Source organism: Stegodyphus dumicola, chromosome X1 (genome assembly GCF_044657685.1).
Source record: "Stegodyphus dumicola isolate Sdum_Otavi_A_Nest chromosome X1, ASM4465768v1".
Taxonomy (NCBI): domain Eukaryota; kingdom Metazoa; phylum Arthropoda; class Arachnida; order Araneae; family Eresidae; genus Stegodyphus; species Stegodyphus dumicola.
In genome coordinates, this window is record NC_140780.1 from 231457740 (window position 1) to 231476740 (window position 19001).

Below are 19001 nucleotides of genomic sequence, written 5' to 3' on the forward strand. Positions count from 1 at the left end.
TCCACATTCTAACTTCTTTATTTTCCCTGTGAGCAATTTTCCCGCTATGGCCGCGCCTATGAGAATGTGAATTTCAGAAGGAGAATGCTCGAACAACATTTTTTTATGCCTACCTTCAACATCATTCAAAATTATGTTATGGGTTTTTATGTAACTCATTTAAATAAGGCTTGATGTTCAATTGTGGAATATCAGAGCAAATTTTTGCCTGATCAAAAGCTTTGAAGTTACACTGATAATCATTTTTAATACTACTTAAATGTACAACGAACTGTTTACGAGTTTCAACCACTTCGTTTCCTCCGAACAGACTATGAATCACACTGCTTTCGTTATAACATTTGTACTGCATAGCATTAGCTAAGAATTATACATAGCTTCGTTGACTCCCAGAATCAATTAAACATCGGCAGTATTTTTCTGGACCATTGCCACGCACTTTTACTACTAACGTTTGTAATAAAACTTTCTCTAAACATGATTTGTTCATCAAATTAAGATCCTTCTTATTTATTTTTTCTCATCTAAACCATTTCTGTCACAGATTAAACTATTGTGTTTCCAACCACATGAATCACACTTTATCTTCGAAAAGCAATTTTTTGCCAAATGGTTACCCCTTTTAAGGCATAAATAACATATTCCGAGTTTTCGAAGTGACGCCTTTCTGTCTGCTACAGACTTCGGGCAAGCATCAGAAGTATGTTTTTCTTTTTCTGAATCCTCGCAAAATAGGCAGCTGTTAATCGAAACCTTTAACACTGCAGCCGTTGGAATAGAAATTTTATTTATTCTTTTTTCTTTAGGAAAGTGGCTCGAATTATGGTTGTTTATTTTATCTTGAATTTGTAGCAAAAATTCACGGCATTCAATTTCCGTTTTTAAGAACTCTAATAATTAGTTTACATCGAAATTATCTTTAGATTTCCTTTTTCTTTCGAAATCAAGATTCAGTTCATTCGGAATTAATTTTAATAAAACTGGTGTCAATAACGTGCCATATGTGCCAGAAGTTACATTAAGTGATTTTAAACTTCTCATCTGTATTTTGATATCATCATACAACTTACGTAATGCAAATATGTTGTTAGCATTCCTAACAGGTTCCAAATTTAGCAGTTTTCCCATATGTGCATTTATAATTAAATCTGTTCGACCAAAGCATGTTTTAAGTAACTCGATTGCGGCAAAATAATTTTCACTTGATAATGCAAAACCACTTACAGCATTACAAGCAGCACCTGATAAAAATGAAATCAAAGAATTAAATTTGTCTGTATCTGTTAAATCACTATTCTGATGTATCGCATTGTCAAACTGGTTCCAAAATGATAACCAATTAACAGGATCGCCATTAAATTTAATGATCGATAATTTGGGAATTTAATTTTTGAATGAGATACAGAAATATTTGAAATATCATTCACAATATTACCAATTGTATTCAAAACAGGAATTTCAGGTTTCCTTTTCTCTCTTAACATAAATGTTAGTTTTGATTTCATGGAAATTATTTTCTCAGAATAAACTTCACAAGTTTCAAATTCCGATTCATATTCAGTAGCCTCAATTCTTGTATTTGTTTATCTAATTCTTTTAGGCTGTTATTATTAGAATCTAATAAATCAATATTTTCATTAAGAATACACAAATCGTGTTCTGTTTCTTGGAGGTATTCTTTACAATTATTTATCAACTTTGTTGTCAAACTCCTAATTACAGTTCGCCTTTTCTTTAACTCTTCTATTTTAGTAAACATTATTTCAAATTACAAATCAGTACTCTCAAATCATAAATAAACTTCTCAAATCAAAAGGAGCTAATTTTCAAGCATTCCTAAATCTTTCACTTCAATATAGTCTACGGCGGTCCCTGTTCGGGCGCCAAATATTTATATCATTTCAATTCAGTAAAAAACAGATCATTCAAAATTCTAGATAAGCAAATGAAGAAAGGTTGCTCACCTTTATGATCCGTGTTCTTCAAATTCTGGTCGGCCGCTTTTGTAGACTCCGATTTAGTTTCAAACTCATCTAAAATTGGCACTATTTTGTATGAATCACTTTATTTGACATTTCACGCAAAAGAGGAACAATTTCTAAATCATTACATCATGAAAAAACACTTCTAACTACTTAGCATAATTGTTCTACATATCTAAAAGCGTCATGATTCTACTGCGTCACTGTTCTAAAAGCATACACTTATCGTTGCCAGTTCTCAAAAAACAAACTTTCTTTTCCGATTCTTGTCGGTCTGGAGGCTCAATCCGTTCCCCAAGAGCGGAGCGTGCGTCGTTCACAACAATAATGCCATCATTAGTTTCTTCTTTATGAAATTACCACCATGGCAGCAACAAAAAAAGATAAATTTTCTGCCTCTGTTGCTGGTTTTATACTTTGCGAATTGTTCACTAGAAATGTGCACTATGATCACAATTCCTGTTCATTTGCCTTAAAACTTTGATCATTTGCATGTTCGATCAAGATGTTTTTGCATCCCAAATTTCGTTACAATCGCAAAAGTCCTTGTTGGTGCTTCGATTTTTTTTGCAAAACAGTGTTTATATACGTAATATATTCTGTAGTAGAACACAAGCAGTAGAATCCATAATGAACAGCGAAAATTTTCATGGCTTAAAGGTGTTGAAATTCCAATCCACAATGAATAAGAAATTTGGCTATCAAGGTATATTCAACTTTTATTTCTGCAAGCATGTTGCAGCCACAAACAAGTTGGCATCTTATTTATGCGTATTCCAAAAGTTTACATTTTTGATAAATTTGCAGTAAGAAAAGAGAAGCAGACAGACTGCAGTCCAGCCAGGCCAAAGCATAGAAAGCAAGTGTGTTATGTTTAGGGTGAAATCTTAATTCAGTCTGACTTAGTTTTGATTCTCAATGCATTTGATCGGGTAATTAATACTGCTCTAAATTTACTCTTGGCTGTTTGCGTTTTAGTTCCATTTACATCACCAGAATTATGCAAGACATATATATAAGAAAGTGATATATATATGTATCACTGAAGTCTTTTAATGATATTGTATAATATTTGTGTTTTCTAGTGCTTTTAGTTTTGTCTCAAGGTATTGAAGCATTACAGAATGTAAGTGATAATAACACTGTTCTCACAAGTGTGTTCTTCAGATTTTTAACTGGGTTGTGGCCACGTTATGGCTGTGTATGTCATTTTGATTGCCGTAATTCATGTTCTTATAGCTTTATTGTCTAATCATATAATGTGCAGTAAACTTTGTGGGAGAAATACATATTATTGTAAATTATAACTTACAATACCACTATTGTAATATTGGTGGCTGGCTTGCCATATTCATAAAAGAAAATTTTTATCAAAGTTATACCAAAATTAGAATCAAAATATTAAAGGAAATTAAAATTGATTTTGCTCTTTTGTCCCTATGCATATGCATATGTACTGCTAAAATTCAAACTTGACTTGTTTTAATTTATTAGAGAACCCCAAAGTGTATTACACCGAACTTTCAGCTTTTAGTTATTGCATTTTTAAAATATGATTTGCTTAATTTTGAGGTGATAGTTAATTTGTGAGTGTGTGTATGCATTTTCTTCTCTGTAGTAAAGAATACTGTAGCATGCTGTGTCATACAGCAAGATGATTAAGGAAATGTTACATTATTAGTCAGTTAATGTCTTGCCATATGAGGATTATATTTTGTAGAATTCTTTGCATTGAATATTGGCTTATATTCAGTTAATACATGCTTAATACCATAAAAATGCATGTGAAGCTAGTCCATTTTTCTGGAGATAAAGTCAAAACTATCAGGGTTCATTTGCTTTAACTGTCAGTGTGTAAGTTGTACTTAACTGTTAACCCTTTGCAAATGGGGAAGGTGTTCTACTTAATGTAACTATATGAATAGTCTGCCATGTAGAAGGATAAAAAAAAATTTAAATGATAATATCAAATTCTTTTAAAAATTATTAAGCTCATAATGAAGTAGTTTTGCTTCTGGATATTATTTAACAAAATACAGTTGAAATTAAATATCCAAACATATAAAATGTAATTAAATTATAAATGCATAAATAACTGCAGCTGCCGTGATTGGTATAGTGGTTAGCAATGTTGGCTGTGTTATCAAGTGGGCATGGGTTTGAATTTAAAAAAAATAAAAAAATCAGTGAGTGTTAATGTATAGGTTCTGTGCAATGGGGCCGAACCTGGAACCTGGAGGAGTGAAAATTATTTCGAATGCTTTAGTAGTAGAGGGAGAGGGGTGAGAGATCATCAAATCCATCCTTTCGTGTTTCATCACATTCTGTTGCCTCTTCTTTCCTCCCTGTCCCATGACTGCTGCTGCTAGTTAATTAATCAATTACTCATTTTCACTTTTGGCTGTAAATGCATTTAAACTCAGTGTGATGTAGTGCTTAATTCTGTTAAGTACAGTGCATTCTGAAATCCTTAATTCTTAACAAATTCATTTACATACTGCTCTCATAATTAGTGCAAACAAAAATTCTTTTACTATGCAATCAGGCGTTTTAAGGTAAATAGGTCTGTCACTTTGGCAGTAGCTATATCGGAAGATGAAAATGAAAGTCCCTTACACTTTTTCTTATTTAGCCTGCATTACAACGTCTATTGCAATTAATTCTCCGGTATTAATGCTTATTAAATTTTCTTGCCTTAAATGGACTTATAGATATTCTTTTAAATTTGCTTTATTTCGTAAGCCCAAAAAGTAATAAATAAACTTGTTTCTTAAAAATTACAGTCTGCAAAATCTCAGGCATTAACTGTACATGTTAGATCCATAAAATAGGCAGCAAGTACTTAATGCTTTAGATGCAATAACAACTGGTTGCCTGTATTAAAATATCAAAATGTGTAGTAATGTGCAAAATGAAAAAAAAAAAAAAAAAGTAAATAAATTGACTAAAAGAATAAAATGCTAGTTTCAATTTCAGAAACAAATGCTGAGTACTTAGTTTCTAATGTAATCAAGTTTCACGCACTCAAGCAAAAGAAAGGAGTAATTTAAACTAAAATATTATCTCAAGAATTTGATTTTTCCTCCATGGAAATGTTAACTCAAGTCTCTGCTCCTGTGTAAGTCAAAGAGCAACACTGCTCCAGGATCTACAATTTCACAGAACTCATCCAGGTTGGAATTTCTAGTTGTTGATTGCTGTATCTTTCAGAAAATTAAGTATTTTATAGCTCTTTTAGTGAGCTTTGTATCTATAAAAAAAAATATTTTTTAGTCACTTTATGCAGAATTGAATAGATTAAAAACATAGAAATTTCCTACTTTTGTTCTGATGTTTTCGTACCATTGTGAAGCTAAGCAAACTTCGTATTAGTTATAGTAGGAATTTATTGACTTTCTGAAAAGGAGGGGGGGGGAACAATAATTTACAAGCTGTTGTTACATAATTAATAATATTAAGTACATTTTTCACTGCAGTAGTAATTATTAGAGATAGTGAAATGAATTTAATGTATAATAGAACTTTAAATACATTGCATATATCTGTTGTATTTCTCTGCATCACTGTGCTCTTAAAAAAACTGCATGAGATTCCAATTCTTGGTAAAAGTAAGTTTTTGATTTTAGCTGGTAGTTATTTCACAGTTATTTTCCATTTTAAAAAATACAATTCATAAATGTTCTCAATCAATTTTTTCCAAAATTGAAATTGCTCGCAGTTGAAGAAAAATACATAATTTGTATAAGGACGTTTCTTGCACCATTCTTACTGGCATTCATATGCATTTTAACAAGTACAAAATTTGCTGTCTTATTAATATTTTATTTTCAGTTTATGATCTTATTTATTTAAATAGGTGAAACAATTAGAAGATGAACTGAAATGTTTAAACCTTAGCAACAGTATTTGGCATTCAGATAATAAATATTGGGAAAGGAATTTACTTGTAAGTCAAAATTTTTACTTTTGTTTATGTATTGTTTGCTTCTGTAGAATGATTATAGTGAGCATGACTGTCTGTATATTGCATAACCCAAATGTAATGTGTGCATGCACATGTAGGGGCTGGCGTGGGTTAGTTTTTGTGGTGCAGCATTTTTATGCATGTGTTTTCTGTATTATGCAAGCAATATTGAAAAGTCTTGTCATGGTTTTTCAAAATTTAATTCAGAAGGTACCTTCATTATGATGTAAATTCACATAATATAAAAAATAACATTAATTTAAACATATCTTGTAAGTAATTAGATTCCTAAATAACTGGTAAAAATCTTCTAAATAATTAGATATTGTTAAGCTGAAAGGTAAGTGATTTAAAGAAACGTTATCTCAAATATGGTACAACAATAATATTTTAGATGTTATGACAGAATTAATGCGTGAATGTCAAAAGCTGGAGAGTGTTTTGTTAATCTGTAATTTTTCTTTTAGAAATGGGTTTGCTACTTCTGTTATGCTTAAAGTGACCATTTGTTATTTCTGCCCATAAAATTAATGCATTTCAGTATTATAATATGTTAGTAACTATAATGTTCTCGAGTACAAAGGCAGCAAAAGGATTAAGACTGGGGTTTCTAGATCTCCCAATAAGGGAATTTTTTTCCATTATGAAATTGGTCAACTTTCTCTATCAAAACAAAAAATCTGAACTGATCTCAAGATTAAGGATTGTGCATGTCATTGTTTATCAGTTTGGTTTATTCATTTACGGCAAAGCATGCAATGGCTGTCTAGGTGGAGAGATGTTTTTGTGATGAACATTTTAAGGTAAAGTCACTCACATCGGCATTACAGATGGGGAAACTATGAAAATGCCCATGCAGCCAACCCATTTTGCCTGCAATCAAACCCAGACCATTGTTCATCAGAAGGCTAGTCTTTCTTCTAAAGCTTTTGATAATTTGCTTATTTTCATCATTTCATATGAAAAAGGGCTAATAATGAATAAAAATGACATGTCCTTGAAAATCTAAAAGCCCTCTGTATTTTTTCTCTTCAATTTTTCTGATATTTTATACATTTGTCAGAACTTTAAAATCACTTTTATTCAATCATTTCAATAAATGAAATTTTTAGAAAAATATTCATACTTAATCTAAATCTCATTCTTGTGATCAATAAAATGTGTTGCTTTTGACAGTTTTGAATATCTTAAAATATAATAATAAGTAAATATGCAAATACTGCTCCTATTCATTTATGCTGTTTGAATGTTAGTTCTTTTGCTAGGTTTTTCCAAAATTCATTGGATAATATATGTCTAAATTATAATTCAGTTCAACCAATTCTGATACTCTTTTATTGCTAGATTTTCTGAAAAAGAGAAGAAAGATATCAGTATCTTTTCTGAAAAATAGGTTGGCATGTAGTTGCAAATATTTTAATATTTTATTAAATTTTCACAAGTTGTGCATACCAAGGTCATATTTACATTCTTAATGCATTTGCTGCACGTTTAATATTCTATTTATTCATAGTTACACTTCCACCTCAGTGTTAATTCCTTAAAAAATGAATGTAGTCAATAGTAATCTGTGTTATGTGTGTGCGCTATGCACTTCTTCGGTTAGAATAATTTGTTTGCATATTTGGAGAATTTCATATTTTCAAGTTAACCACATTTTAAATTTGAAGCTGATATCAGGATTTGATATTTTGCTTAACAAATACTGATGTTTTCATTTATAGGTGTCATGAGTTCTTAACATATGAAGTTGTACTGTTCTAATGGAGAAATGCAAATTTTATTATCCTGAGTCATAGAAACAGCAGTTTTTTCTGTTACTTAGCATTGTAATCTTTCTCTTATTTGTTATTTACAGATTTAAAAATGAATATGTAAGATTGTGTCATAGTACTTTTTTTTAAAAGCAAAAATGATCTCATCTCCACTACTTCAGTGTAAATACTAGCCAGATTCTTTTAGAAAGGTTTCTATTAAAGATATTCAAAAATGCCTTTGGTGTAGTTTTGGTATACTGCTTCATACATAAGATCTGCAATTCCTAAAAAGGCCATTTATGAAGTCATTTTGCTGCTAGCCTAATAAAGGATGTACACATAGGCATGGGCATCCAATCTATAATAAGAGAACATAAGTACAAACATGCTTTGCACATGAAAGGCTGCAAATGTCAACACTATCAGATGTGTGCAGGAAATTGTCCTGACGTAAAATAAATTAAAACAAATGGGCAAAACTAAGAAGTGTATTGCAAATACTTTTGTATCTAAATAATTATTGGTTATTCTTGAAAATGCAACTATTGTAAGCAAACAGATTAACCACTCTGGAGTACAATGCTAGTGAAATTTACTTACATATCAGACAACAGGTCACAATAAATATTTTATTATGCATTGCAAAAAATGCAGTATGGATTATATTGTTATGATATTATGTATTACTAAATGATGCAGATAACCATATATACCCACAGATGTTGCATACTTACTCCCACATGATACATTCTATAATAAATGCTGAAATTGCTGTTTGTGGATATCACTGCAAGCATTTTTTGATTATGGATTGTCAGACAGTCAAAGATGCCCTTTATCTATCTACATGTTGTCAAAGTGTAAGTAAATACATGCAGTGGTTTTTTTTTTTTTTTTTTTTTTTTTTTTATTTTTCTGTAATGATCAAGACTCCACATGCACAGCTAATTTCACATGGGACCAGAAGAAGAAATTGGTGGGTTTCAATTCTGCCAATCTGCTGATAGAAATAGCATCATTGAGAATAAATCATGGATGTCCCTTTGTTCATCCAACCAGAAGTTATTTCAGAGGACTTTGGTATTACCTGTCTTCTGAATGCAGTATTATAGTTAAAGCCATACTAATTCCTTTTTTAACCCTTTTAGCCTGCCGAATATACCAATGCAACGTTATCACACTTTTTCTGAAATATCTCATATTTTAAAAATAATGTGTTTAAAACTTCAACAAAAACTATGCTAAAGATGGATTGCTTCAGTTAAAGTGATTGTTTTGTTTCTGCAGGGAAATAAATAATAATGATGTTTAAGGTCAGTCTATATTGAAATAGTTAGAATGTGGTACAAGATTTTCATATATGTGGATAAAGTCCATATAAGAAATCAATTCTAAATTTAAAAAAAAAAAATAAATGGGGCTTTCATTCACATAAACCAATAAAGATTTTAAAAAAATCAGCCAAAAATTACTTTTGCACAATTCAAAGTTGTCACATCTCTTTTACTGATACACTGATGAAGATTTGAGATGTCATTGCATTTTATCAGCATTAACCCTTTAACTGTCAAGTTATTTTGATGATTTGGGTACACAAATTGTCAAATTTTTTTATTTCAAAAATCAAATGTTTAGTACAAAATAAAATATACTTAGTAGTTAAAAATTGATATTTTGAAGTACATGGGTAAAATTTTTAAAGTTTTGTAGCCACTGCATATTTACTTGAGGCGGCTGCCACTCAACATGGCTGTTGTAAAGTGGAGCATTATTTTCTAAAAATGAAAAAAACTAATTATTTTCTAAAACATAAATAAATGAAAAAAATAAAAGTGAATACCTATTAGTGAATACCTATTAGTAGTTCAGTAATTCAGTCTTGTGTGGTACAACTGGAAACACTTTTCCAAGCACAAACCAACTCAACAATCACTACACCAGAATTGTGTTTCCTTCCTTATCTTTTTCTCATTTTTATCCTTTTTCGAACAACACACTTCGCACTGTCTTGTAGGCTCACTTTTCGCAGGAGTAGGAGGAACATGGGATATAAAATGTTGTTAAGACGGGCAGGGTTTATCTATTGTAGGTGGTCTGCCAACATTCTTTTGTCCAGAAGCTGCATCATCATATTTATGTAAAAGCTCTTCTACAACTTGGATTCGGAATTCTAAAAATGTAATACGTTTCCCAACTACATTTTTATATAGCAAATATGAGTTCCAGAGTACCTTGTCTAGTAAATGTAAAAATATCTTTTTATAATATTTTTTCTGACTTTTTCGGATTGTTGGATGAAAGGATATTTCCTGATCACAGCAATCTACACCACCCATAGTTAGATTGTAGTCAGAAACAATCTTCGGCTTGAGTATATCTTCATTTTTTTATTTTTGAGGCTGACCATGGAAGTATCATCAAACACACATCCTTCTTATCTTTCCACCTTATAGCCAAAACCTTTTTGAAAAAGCTATGATTTGACCTTTTTGTAATTTTCTTTTAGTGAATTCTGTAGGTAAATCTTGTCTGTTTATCCTTACTGTGACATAAATATCTGTTTATTGGGCTATAAGTAAATCTGCAAGCTCGGGTGACATGTAATAGTTATCTACAGTCACACAATAACCATTTCCAAGAAAGCGATGCAATGGGTGCATGATGTCTTTTGTAGAAAGTCCATAATTTGTATACAATTGATTGAAGACAGTATTATTTCCTGTACAGAAAATGAAGTCACAAGTATACCCTGTTTTCACCTCACAAAGCATAAAAAATTTGATTCCAAATCGTGCAATTCCAATCATTTGATAGGAATATATTGTTTCCAAGATAACCTTCCATTATAAGGCATCAAGCTTTCATCAACTGATACATCACTTTGCGGTATGTAAAAATTACAAAATTTTTCCTGTAAGTTTTGTATCACATTATACAGCTTCAAAAGTTTTGGATTTGGAAAATCATTTTCTTTTTTAGCTTCATTATTGCAAAAATGTCAATATCGAAAAAGCAAAATAAAACAATTTATGGGCATTACTTTTGAGTAAACTGGAGTATGCAAAATCCTTCGATGAGACCAGTACACAGCCTGATTTGGTTTTCCGACAATACCTTGAAAAATTATTAGCCCAAAGAAGTTATAGGGATTGTTCCATTTGTAGGGATCCATTTTTTACTTTGGGAGCACCTTGATATGTTTGCCTAATTTGCTTTTCTTTCTTGTTCTGCATAGTTGTTTGTTTCTTTGACAATTATATCCATTAGATTTGAATCCAGAAACATTTCTAAAATATCTAAAGAAGTGTAGTTTATGTTTACAGGAAAAGTTACACTGGAGTACCTGTAAAAGAGAACCGTGAGGGCCCTGATCAACCAGAAGCTATTATTTCACACCAGTTTCTCGCATTTCCTATATCATCATAATCACTATCCGTTGATTCACTGCTACTTTCAATGTCACTCTCCTCAGTTTCACCTGCATCGCTAGTATCGATGCGTTCAAAATCTTCATCTTCGGTTGAAGAATCTAAATCATCTATATAACGTTTCAAAGAACTGGATGCCATTTCTTCTAACCTCTAACCTTTGAAATCTTCAGTAAAGTGCTGCCATCAGGTAACAATAGGATGCACTCAAAAAAAATATTACCCCGAGTAATACGCGTACGTGACATTTTTGAACACCAGTGCTGTGCCCGAGATTATCTTGGGCATGACAGTTAAAAGGTTAAAACATGGAACATGGAATGTTTTCTTACTAAAGTCTGTGATCCTCAAATACATTGCATTTATAGCATTCTTATGTAATTTCAGTTTATTGGCAGTTTGAAAAACATAATACTACCATTATGTGTGCCATTATTAGAGATTTTTTCCCTTTTTCATACCAATTATAATCAGAAAGACGATGCTAAAGTTGTGAAATTTTTTCCTCCGAGTATAAAATATTGCAGTATCTTCATAATTTTTTTATCAAAACCAACTAAGAATTTATGGAGTATAGTGTCAAAGGTAGAAGAGATTTATAAACTAAAGAATTTCAACAGACAGTAATGTTATAAACGTTCAGCTTTGAGAAGTAATAGATTCAGTGACAAAAACATAGCCTGAGATTATAAAGTACTCTAAACTATTTTTTTTGGGGGGAGGGGCTCTTTTGTTTTGCTTAGGTAAAAGAGAGTTATAAACTAAAGAATTTCAACAAACAGTAATATTATAACTGTTTTGAGAATTAAGAGATTCAGTGACAAAAGTATTGTCTGAGACTAAAAAACTATGTGAAAATATTAGTTTTCTGTTAGTTTGTTTTAAACTGTCATTTTATTCTGGGTAATTCAGTGCTGACTGTGTGATACAGATTTATTTACTTTCATTTTGTATATTTTGTAATTAAAACTGTGTCATTCTTTATTCACTTATCAGAAGCTGCTGAACAGTATGTACAACATCTAACATGTCTGAATCATCATATACTTAATTTTTGAGATACGCTTTTGAAAATATATCTGGAATGTGCATCGCGCTTTATTTTGCACATTGAATTTCTAATCGATGCCTCAATAACAACATTCTCTGTAATCTTGATTGTACTGTGAAATGGACAGTGGCAGTCATGTTGCTTATGAAAACTTTGAACTATGAATTGTTTTACTATAGTTCTGGTATCTCTGAACTGCAAAATATAGATGGCAGTTTTTTCTGTCTATTGAGCATAATTTGATTTAATCTCAGTGATACTTTGAGATGCATATGACACAGGGTGACTTTCTTGAGTGAAACAAGGTCATCTTAGACTTTTAAAATATTTGATGAGCTTAGTAAGCATTTAATTTGCTCAAAATCCTTTTCGTGCTCTTCAAACTAGCTAAATTCTGATTATATATATATATATTCTGATTATATTTTTATGTAAAGAATCCTGAGGGGAGATGTAATGGTGGAAAAATTGGGCATAAATGTAGCTACATAATTCACCACAGCTAAAAATCTACTCACACCTCCTTTATCAATAAGAATTTCCATTTCAGTTGCTATGGATCTGCCTTAATACCTTTTTTGATACTTTCTTTGCCTACTTAACATACAGTGAGTATAGAAATTATTCATACAAGAGTAGTTACATGAAAGAAACTATGGTTTTTGCTCTTTAATTCTATTGAAACTTCTTCAAAATTCAGTAACTAATAAAAAAACATTAACGAAATATGAGTACAAAAAATGATACAGAAAAAGTATTAAATTAGCTTTTAAATGCACAAGAAACTAAAATTTGAGGATTTATTAGCATATAAAAAGTATTCATAAATTCAAACAAATGGCAAAATTTTAGAGCATTTTCTAATTGGTTTAGTCAATTTTTCGCTGATAACTGACATCATTTGTCTTGCAGGTTAAATGTGTAAAGAAATTAATGTTTTCAAAAGAGAAATCTAATAGCTTCATAAAGGTGATAAATCATACAATGAAGTTTCGGTTTTATTTGGTGAACCACGTTCAACTGTACAGTCAATTATTCTAAAGTTTATTAGCTGGAGAACAGTGCAAAATAGTACTCATTCTGGATAACCATACCTACTTACATCCATTGACAGACAATTTCTGGTACGTTTGATCCGAAAGTAAGTGATCCTAAGCTTACAGCATAACTGAGAAATATAGGAAGAGCAGTATTCATAAGTACAATTCAAAATGCATACAGAAAACAAGGTTGCCATGGCCATTTTGCGACACGAAAAATTCTTTGTGAGAGAGCAGTCGGAAATTAAGATTATCCTTTGCCAAAAAATACATGAAAAAAAATCCAAATCTCTGTAAGAACATTATTTTTTTCAGCTGAAAGTAAATTCGATATTTTTGGTTCAGATGGGAGGAGAATGATATGGAGGAAATGAAATACAGAAATGCATCCAAGGAAGTTAGGCGTAGAGGTTTTGGGTTGTACGAGTGCTTCTGGTGTTGATAATTTAGTCATCATTAATGGCATTATGAACCATCTGCTATACATTAATATTTTGAAAAATAATTTAGTCTAGTATTATAAAAATGGGTTTGGATAGTGAATATGTTTTTATGCATGATAATGATCCCAAGCGTACAGCCCTCAGTACACGACTCGGAATATTATATAACACCCCAAAATTTATGAAATTTCTTCCTCAATTACCTATCTGAATCTCATTAAAATTTATGAGAAACTCTCGATAAAAAATGTTAGATCCATGCACATTTTTAATAAAAATGACTTCATAACTTCTCTTAAACAAGAGTGGGAATCCATAGCTAACTCAGTAACAGCAAATTTGAATCAAGGCCAAGGAGACTCAAAGCCATTATTCACACTTATAGAATATCCTACACGGTAATAATTTAAATATATTTATGAAAATATTCAACATCATGTATAATGTACGAATACTTTGCACCACAAGATGATGAATTGTTTTTATTGTGTAAATGTCTTATTTATGCATGCATTTATTTTTATGTAAATTTCACATGGAAATATTAAAGTATGTTTCATTAATTAAGACACAATAACACACCGAACAAATACTAATTCAGAAGTCAAACAACAAAAATCAGCGTTATATTTGTTTATGTTTCATTATACATATATAATTACTTATTCTGGAATTTATAGTTTTTATTGGTGAGACATTTTTAAATTATAACACTTTCTCTACAAATGCTTTGTACACTCACTGTAGCCCTCTGAGCACCACAGGGTTTTAAAACAGCATTTATTAGCTAAATGTGTATAATTACTTATTTTAGTCTCTATTTTCATAAACTTACATTCATCAATATGATGTTTACATTATTAAAAGTAAGAAAACAAAATGTTTTAAATTATAAGCTAATATCCACCAAGTGCTAAAAAATCTCATGACCGGATTAAGCCAGTCATGCTGCTCAAAGTATTAAAGTACCTATTATTGGAACATTTTAGGATTAAACTTAATATTAGTCTCTAACTCAAGTAAATTCATCAATCTAACAAAATCATCAAAATATACCTCTTCTTCTCTGTTTTATGAAACGAATTTTTATTTTCGAATATGTCTGGAGCTGATGCGAATTGCATTCCTGATAAGGAGTGCTAAATGCACATAATAACTTCTCTGCAGTTTTTATTGTATGGTATTCACAGTTAATTACTGTTATGATTTAACTGTAACTGGACTTTTGAATTATTATTTACATCTTAATTGTTTATTTAAACTCCATTGCTTCAGGTACCTAAAACTGTACCCTTAACTATAATGGTATCTCAGTGAATGTTGTTACATGTCAGATGCAGGTGCATGCTGCTGGTAATATGTTATTGTTAACTATAAAATGTTATGTAATGAAGATGACTAGTGATTTTATTGTGTCAAGCTAAATAGTTTCTACAGCCAATTAACTCTCCCATTATAACAATAGGTTTCGGGAGTGATTACCTAGTACACTACAATGGTAACGTGCAAGTAAAAAATCGAGCACATATTGTTCATTATAAGCATCCCCGTGCATCCAGAGAATATGTCGTCAGTTTATTCCCACAAATGTAAAATTGTCAACAGTGGTACAGGAGAGACAAAAGATAGAAAATACAAAAGAGATACTTTTAAATGTATTTTTGCGATTTTGATGGCTGCTAAACCACACGTGTGTGCAAAACCCTGTTTGTGACATAGTTTATTGAATGTAACTGTGTGCAAAATTTAATTGGATTTTACGACCATCATTACCTGACCTGAGCATTTTTTCTTACTTGTTGAAAACTGTTAAGCAAATGTTTTTAACTTTCATGTACCATTTTTGAATTTTTACTAAACTGTGTTTTTAATTAATTACTTCATACCCAATGCATTACAACTCACTAGCTGTAATGTCTGTCATGGGTACTGTGGTTTCATTCACTGAAAATGCATTTTTAGAGCAGTAGTGTTCCTTATTTTTTAATAATTACATTGCATTTTCTTTTTTTATATTTATTTTTCTTGGTGTTATCTGTATTTTTTTCTATATGTGTTTCATCATGTCACTCACCAATCCCAGCACAAATAGCAGTGGTAACCAGATTGTGCATGTAGGAGTTAAATCACTGCCTTTCTGGAAAACTAGTGTGGTGCTATTGTTTCTTATATTAAAAGTGCACTTTTTCTTGTCTAAAATTACTTGTTAAGGAAGTAAATTGAATCATGTTGTGGCGGCATGCCTATATCCTTATGTCAGTGACTGATATAATTGTTATCTCCCAGATGAGAAGCCGTATGAAACTTGAAAAAATATATCAAATCTCATTCAGAAATAATGAATCAAGGATAAACACTTTGCTGCAAAACTTAAAGCTTTGTGACTCACATCCATCCAAATTACATAATCTCGGGGTGTTATTGTAGGGAAAGCACTCCTCAAATTCCTCTGACTCATGTATCTTCATACTACGACACGCAGCATTGTAGGGCACTGAGGGACGTATTGTCACAGTTGTTTATTGTGACAGCGAAATTCATAATCTGGCCATGGCTCCTCAAGTCAATGTTATATGCATTGCGTAGCCACCACAAAATTCACTGCTGAAAGCATAAATTGCACAGCTCACACAGCAGGTAATTAAACTGGCTACGATTGTGCATCATCATAACCACTTGGAAGAACAAAATTTAGAAATCATAATGGATACAATTGCAGTTGTTCCAGGAGGCATTATAAAAAGCTGGCACATAACCAGTGTTTTTATCATATGCTTTTTGGCTCTAATGCTAAAAAATATACTCCCCCATGCTCTTTTTGATACCAGAGACACTAGTTTAGTGATCCCATTTGGACCAAAATTGCAACCAGTATGTAAATCTCATACTTTCCCCCCCTTAACCACTTCATCTAAATTAAAATATCTGATTGACAGCAGAACAGAAATTTCATCCCTTGCAACTAATCACACCAAACAGCCTGTTATGAATTGAATCATGTTGTGGCAGCAGTTGATGCCTATGAATGAGGTATCAACTGCTGCCACAAGCCTATGAATGAGGGATTGGTTCCTTATGCCACAAATGGAACAAAAATTCCAACCTTTGGTAATCAACATCTCGCTCTTCATATGAATTTACAGCAAGTGTTCACTTGGTCTATCATAATTGCCAGTTAGCAAAACGATCATAGACATTCATTTTCTAAAGAAATGTAATTCATTAGTTGATGCTAAAAATAAAAGTACAATTAATGCCAAGAGCCTGCTGCCTTCACGAAAGAAGGTTGTTTCCATTCTGCTGCGTAGCAATACTCTAAACGTTCTGCCATGCATTCCCAGCATGATAGAATTTAGACTGAATATTCAGGCTTACTAATGCTTCATATATACCTAAAGTGTGATTGAACTATACTGTCTTTCTCCATAGGACCAAGGAACTTCCAGTATTTTCTAACCTTGCAGCCCTTTTACGTACTATATCTCAAATATTCCAGCATGTTCACTTCAACTTCATGGTACTGGAGCCCCCAGCTGACAGATACACATATTTTGTCGTCTTTATAGATTGTTTCTCTTGTTGGCCTAAGATGGTGCCAATGCAGGATATAGTGGCTGAAACAGTCACTTGCACATTCAATACACATTGGATTGCAAGATTCTGACTCAAATAATAATAACTACAATCCAAAGGTGACAATTCGAATCTTATTTCATTTCCTCACTTGATAATATTTTAAGAATTTCCACACTATCCATTAATCTGCTAACTTTTCAAACAATTTCTTGGAGTTCTAAATTATTTTGTGTCATGTGCAAAATTATTTTTAGTGACATTGAAATTCGTCTTGGAGGACTAATCATAGGCTTAACTTCAGGATTCATTTTATGATAAGGATCACCAGGAAATTTACTTAAACTCTGAAAAATGTCAATATATGCCTTTAGGATATCATCTTAAGTAAGTGAATGAATCTGATCAATTTTTTGTAACCAAATTTAACCCCTTGAAGACCAGGGCACTGAGAATGAAGCACAGTCATGGGACCGAAACCCCCCTTCGAAATGGAACTTCACCAATGGCCCATGCATTTTCAGTAGTTAAGCCTAATTTTACAAAAAAAAAAAATCGCATAAAATCAGCATTTTAATATAATGACCTCAGTTTCTGAAGTTACGTACTTAATATACTAATTCTTAATATGCATTAATATAAAAAATATGACATTAATAGAAATAAATTAAACATTGAAATACTATAATTATAACTACACTCATGTCCATAAATTAAGGATAATTCGGAGTCACGCGGAAATCGAACTCTAAAATAAATATATCACCTGTAAAATCGCTACACAGATCTTCAAGAATCATATGCAAATTTCAGGAAGTAACCAGATGACACCGATGGTACGTCACAATGACGAGAGTGTGAGAAAGTGATATATAAGGGATACAGGCAAAGAAGTAAAATAGTTCGCAGGCGCTTTATAAGCACTTCAGTGCAATAACCGAATAGTTATGACATAAAGGATGCATTTGGATGATTTTTTTAAGTGGTAGAATTATCGGCGGTCTGGAATGTGGGCGTACTCAACTGGAAGTATCAGACGAACTTGGAATTGCCCAGAGTGTCATCTCCAGGCTTTGGCAATGATTCCAAGATAATGGTAATGTGAGTAAATGTTACAGCACAGGTCGCCCTAGAGTTACAATGCCGAATGAGGACTGGTATTTGGCAGTTACTGCCAAAAGAAACAGGCAGAGCACAGCCTCAGACCTGTCTCGTCAGCTCTCTTCAGCCACTGGTATGACAATTTCAAGGCAGACTGTGCACAGATGCTTAGGGCAGATTGGTCTGTATGCTCATAGACCTGTCAGATGCGTTCCACTTACTGCAACTCGCTGTCGCCTGCGGTTAGCCTGGAGTAGAGAGCATGCATTGTGGACACCACAACAGTGGGCTTGTGTGATGTTTTCCGACGAGTCCAGGTTTAGCTTGCAGTCTGATTCTCGTCGGACTTTCATATGGAGAGCTCCAGGTACCCGTTATCACCAAGAAAACATCATTGAACGACACCGTTACGCTGGTGCAGGAGTGCTCGTTTAGGGTGGAATTATTCTGGGTTCCAGAACTGATCTGCATGTTCAAATTGGAACCATGACAAGCCAAATCTATCAGGACGTCATTCTGGAACATAATATGCGTTTGTTTCGGGGTGCCATGGGCGCACAATTTGTGTTTATAGATGACAACACCCATCCTCACTGTGCAAACATCGTAAGCGAATGCCTTTAATCGGAGGATATCACCCGTATGGACTGGCCAGCATTCTC

At 32.2% G+C, this 19001-nt stretch overlaps 1 protein-coding gene across 7 annotated transcripts in view; it reads left to right on the forward strand.

The window, feature by feature from the left end:
• LOC118195404 (uncharacterized) overlaps positions 1-19001 on the forward strand; it is a 180407-nt gene that overhangs the window by 119570 nt on the left and 41836 nt on the right. For 6 of the 7 annotated variants that reach the window (XM_085807068.1, XM_085807071.1, XM_085807066.1 and 3 more), the window contains one exon: positions 5839-5928. In XM_085807068.1, the coding sequence (XP_085663194.1) occupies positions 5839-5928 (90 nt within the window). Of the gene's footprint in view, positions 1-5838; positions 5929-7670; positions 7941-19001 lie in introns of those variants that run through there. The other variant, XM_085807072.1, reaches the window with a different exon arrangement.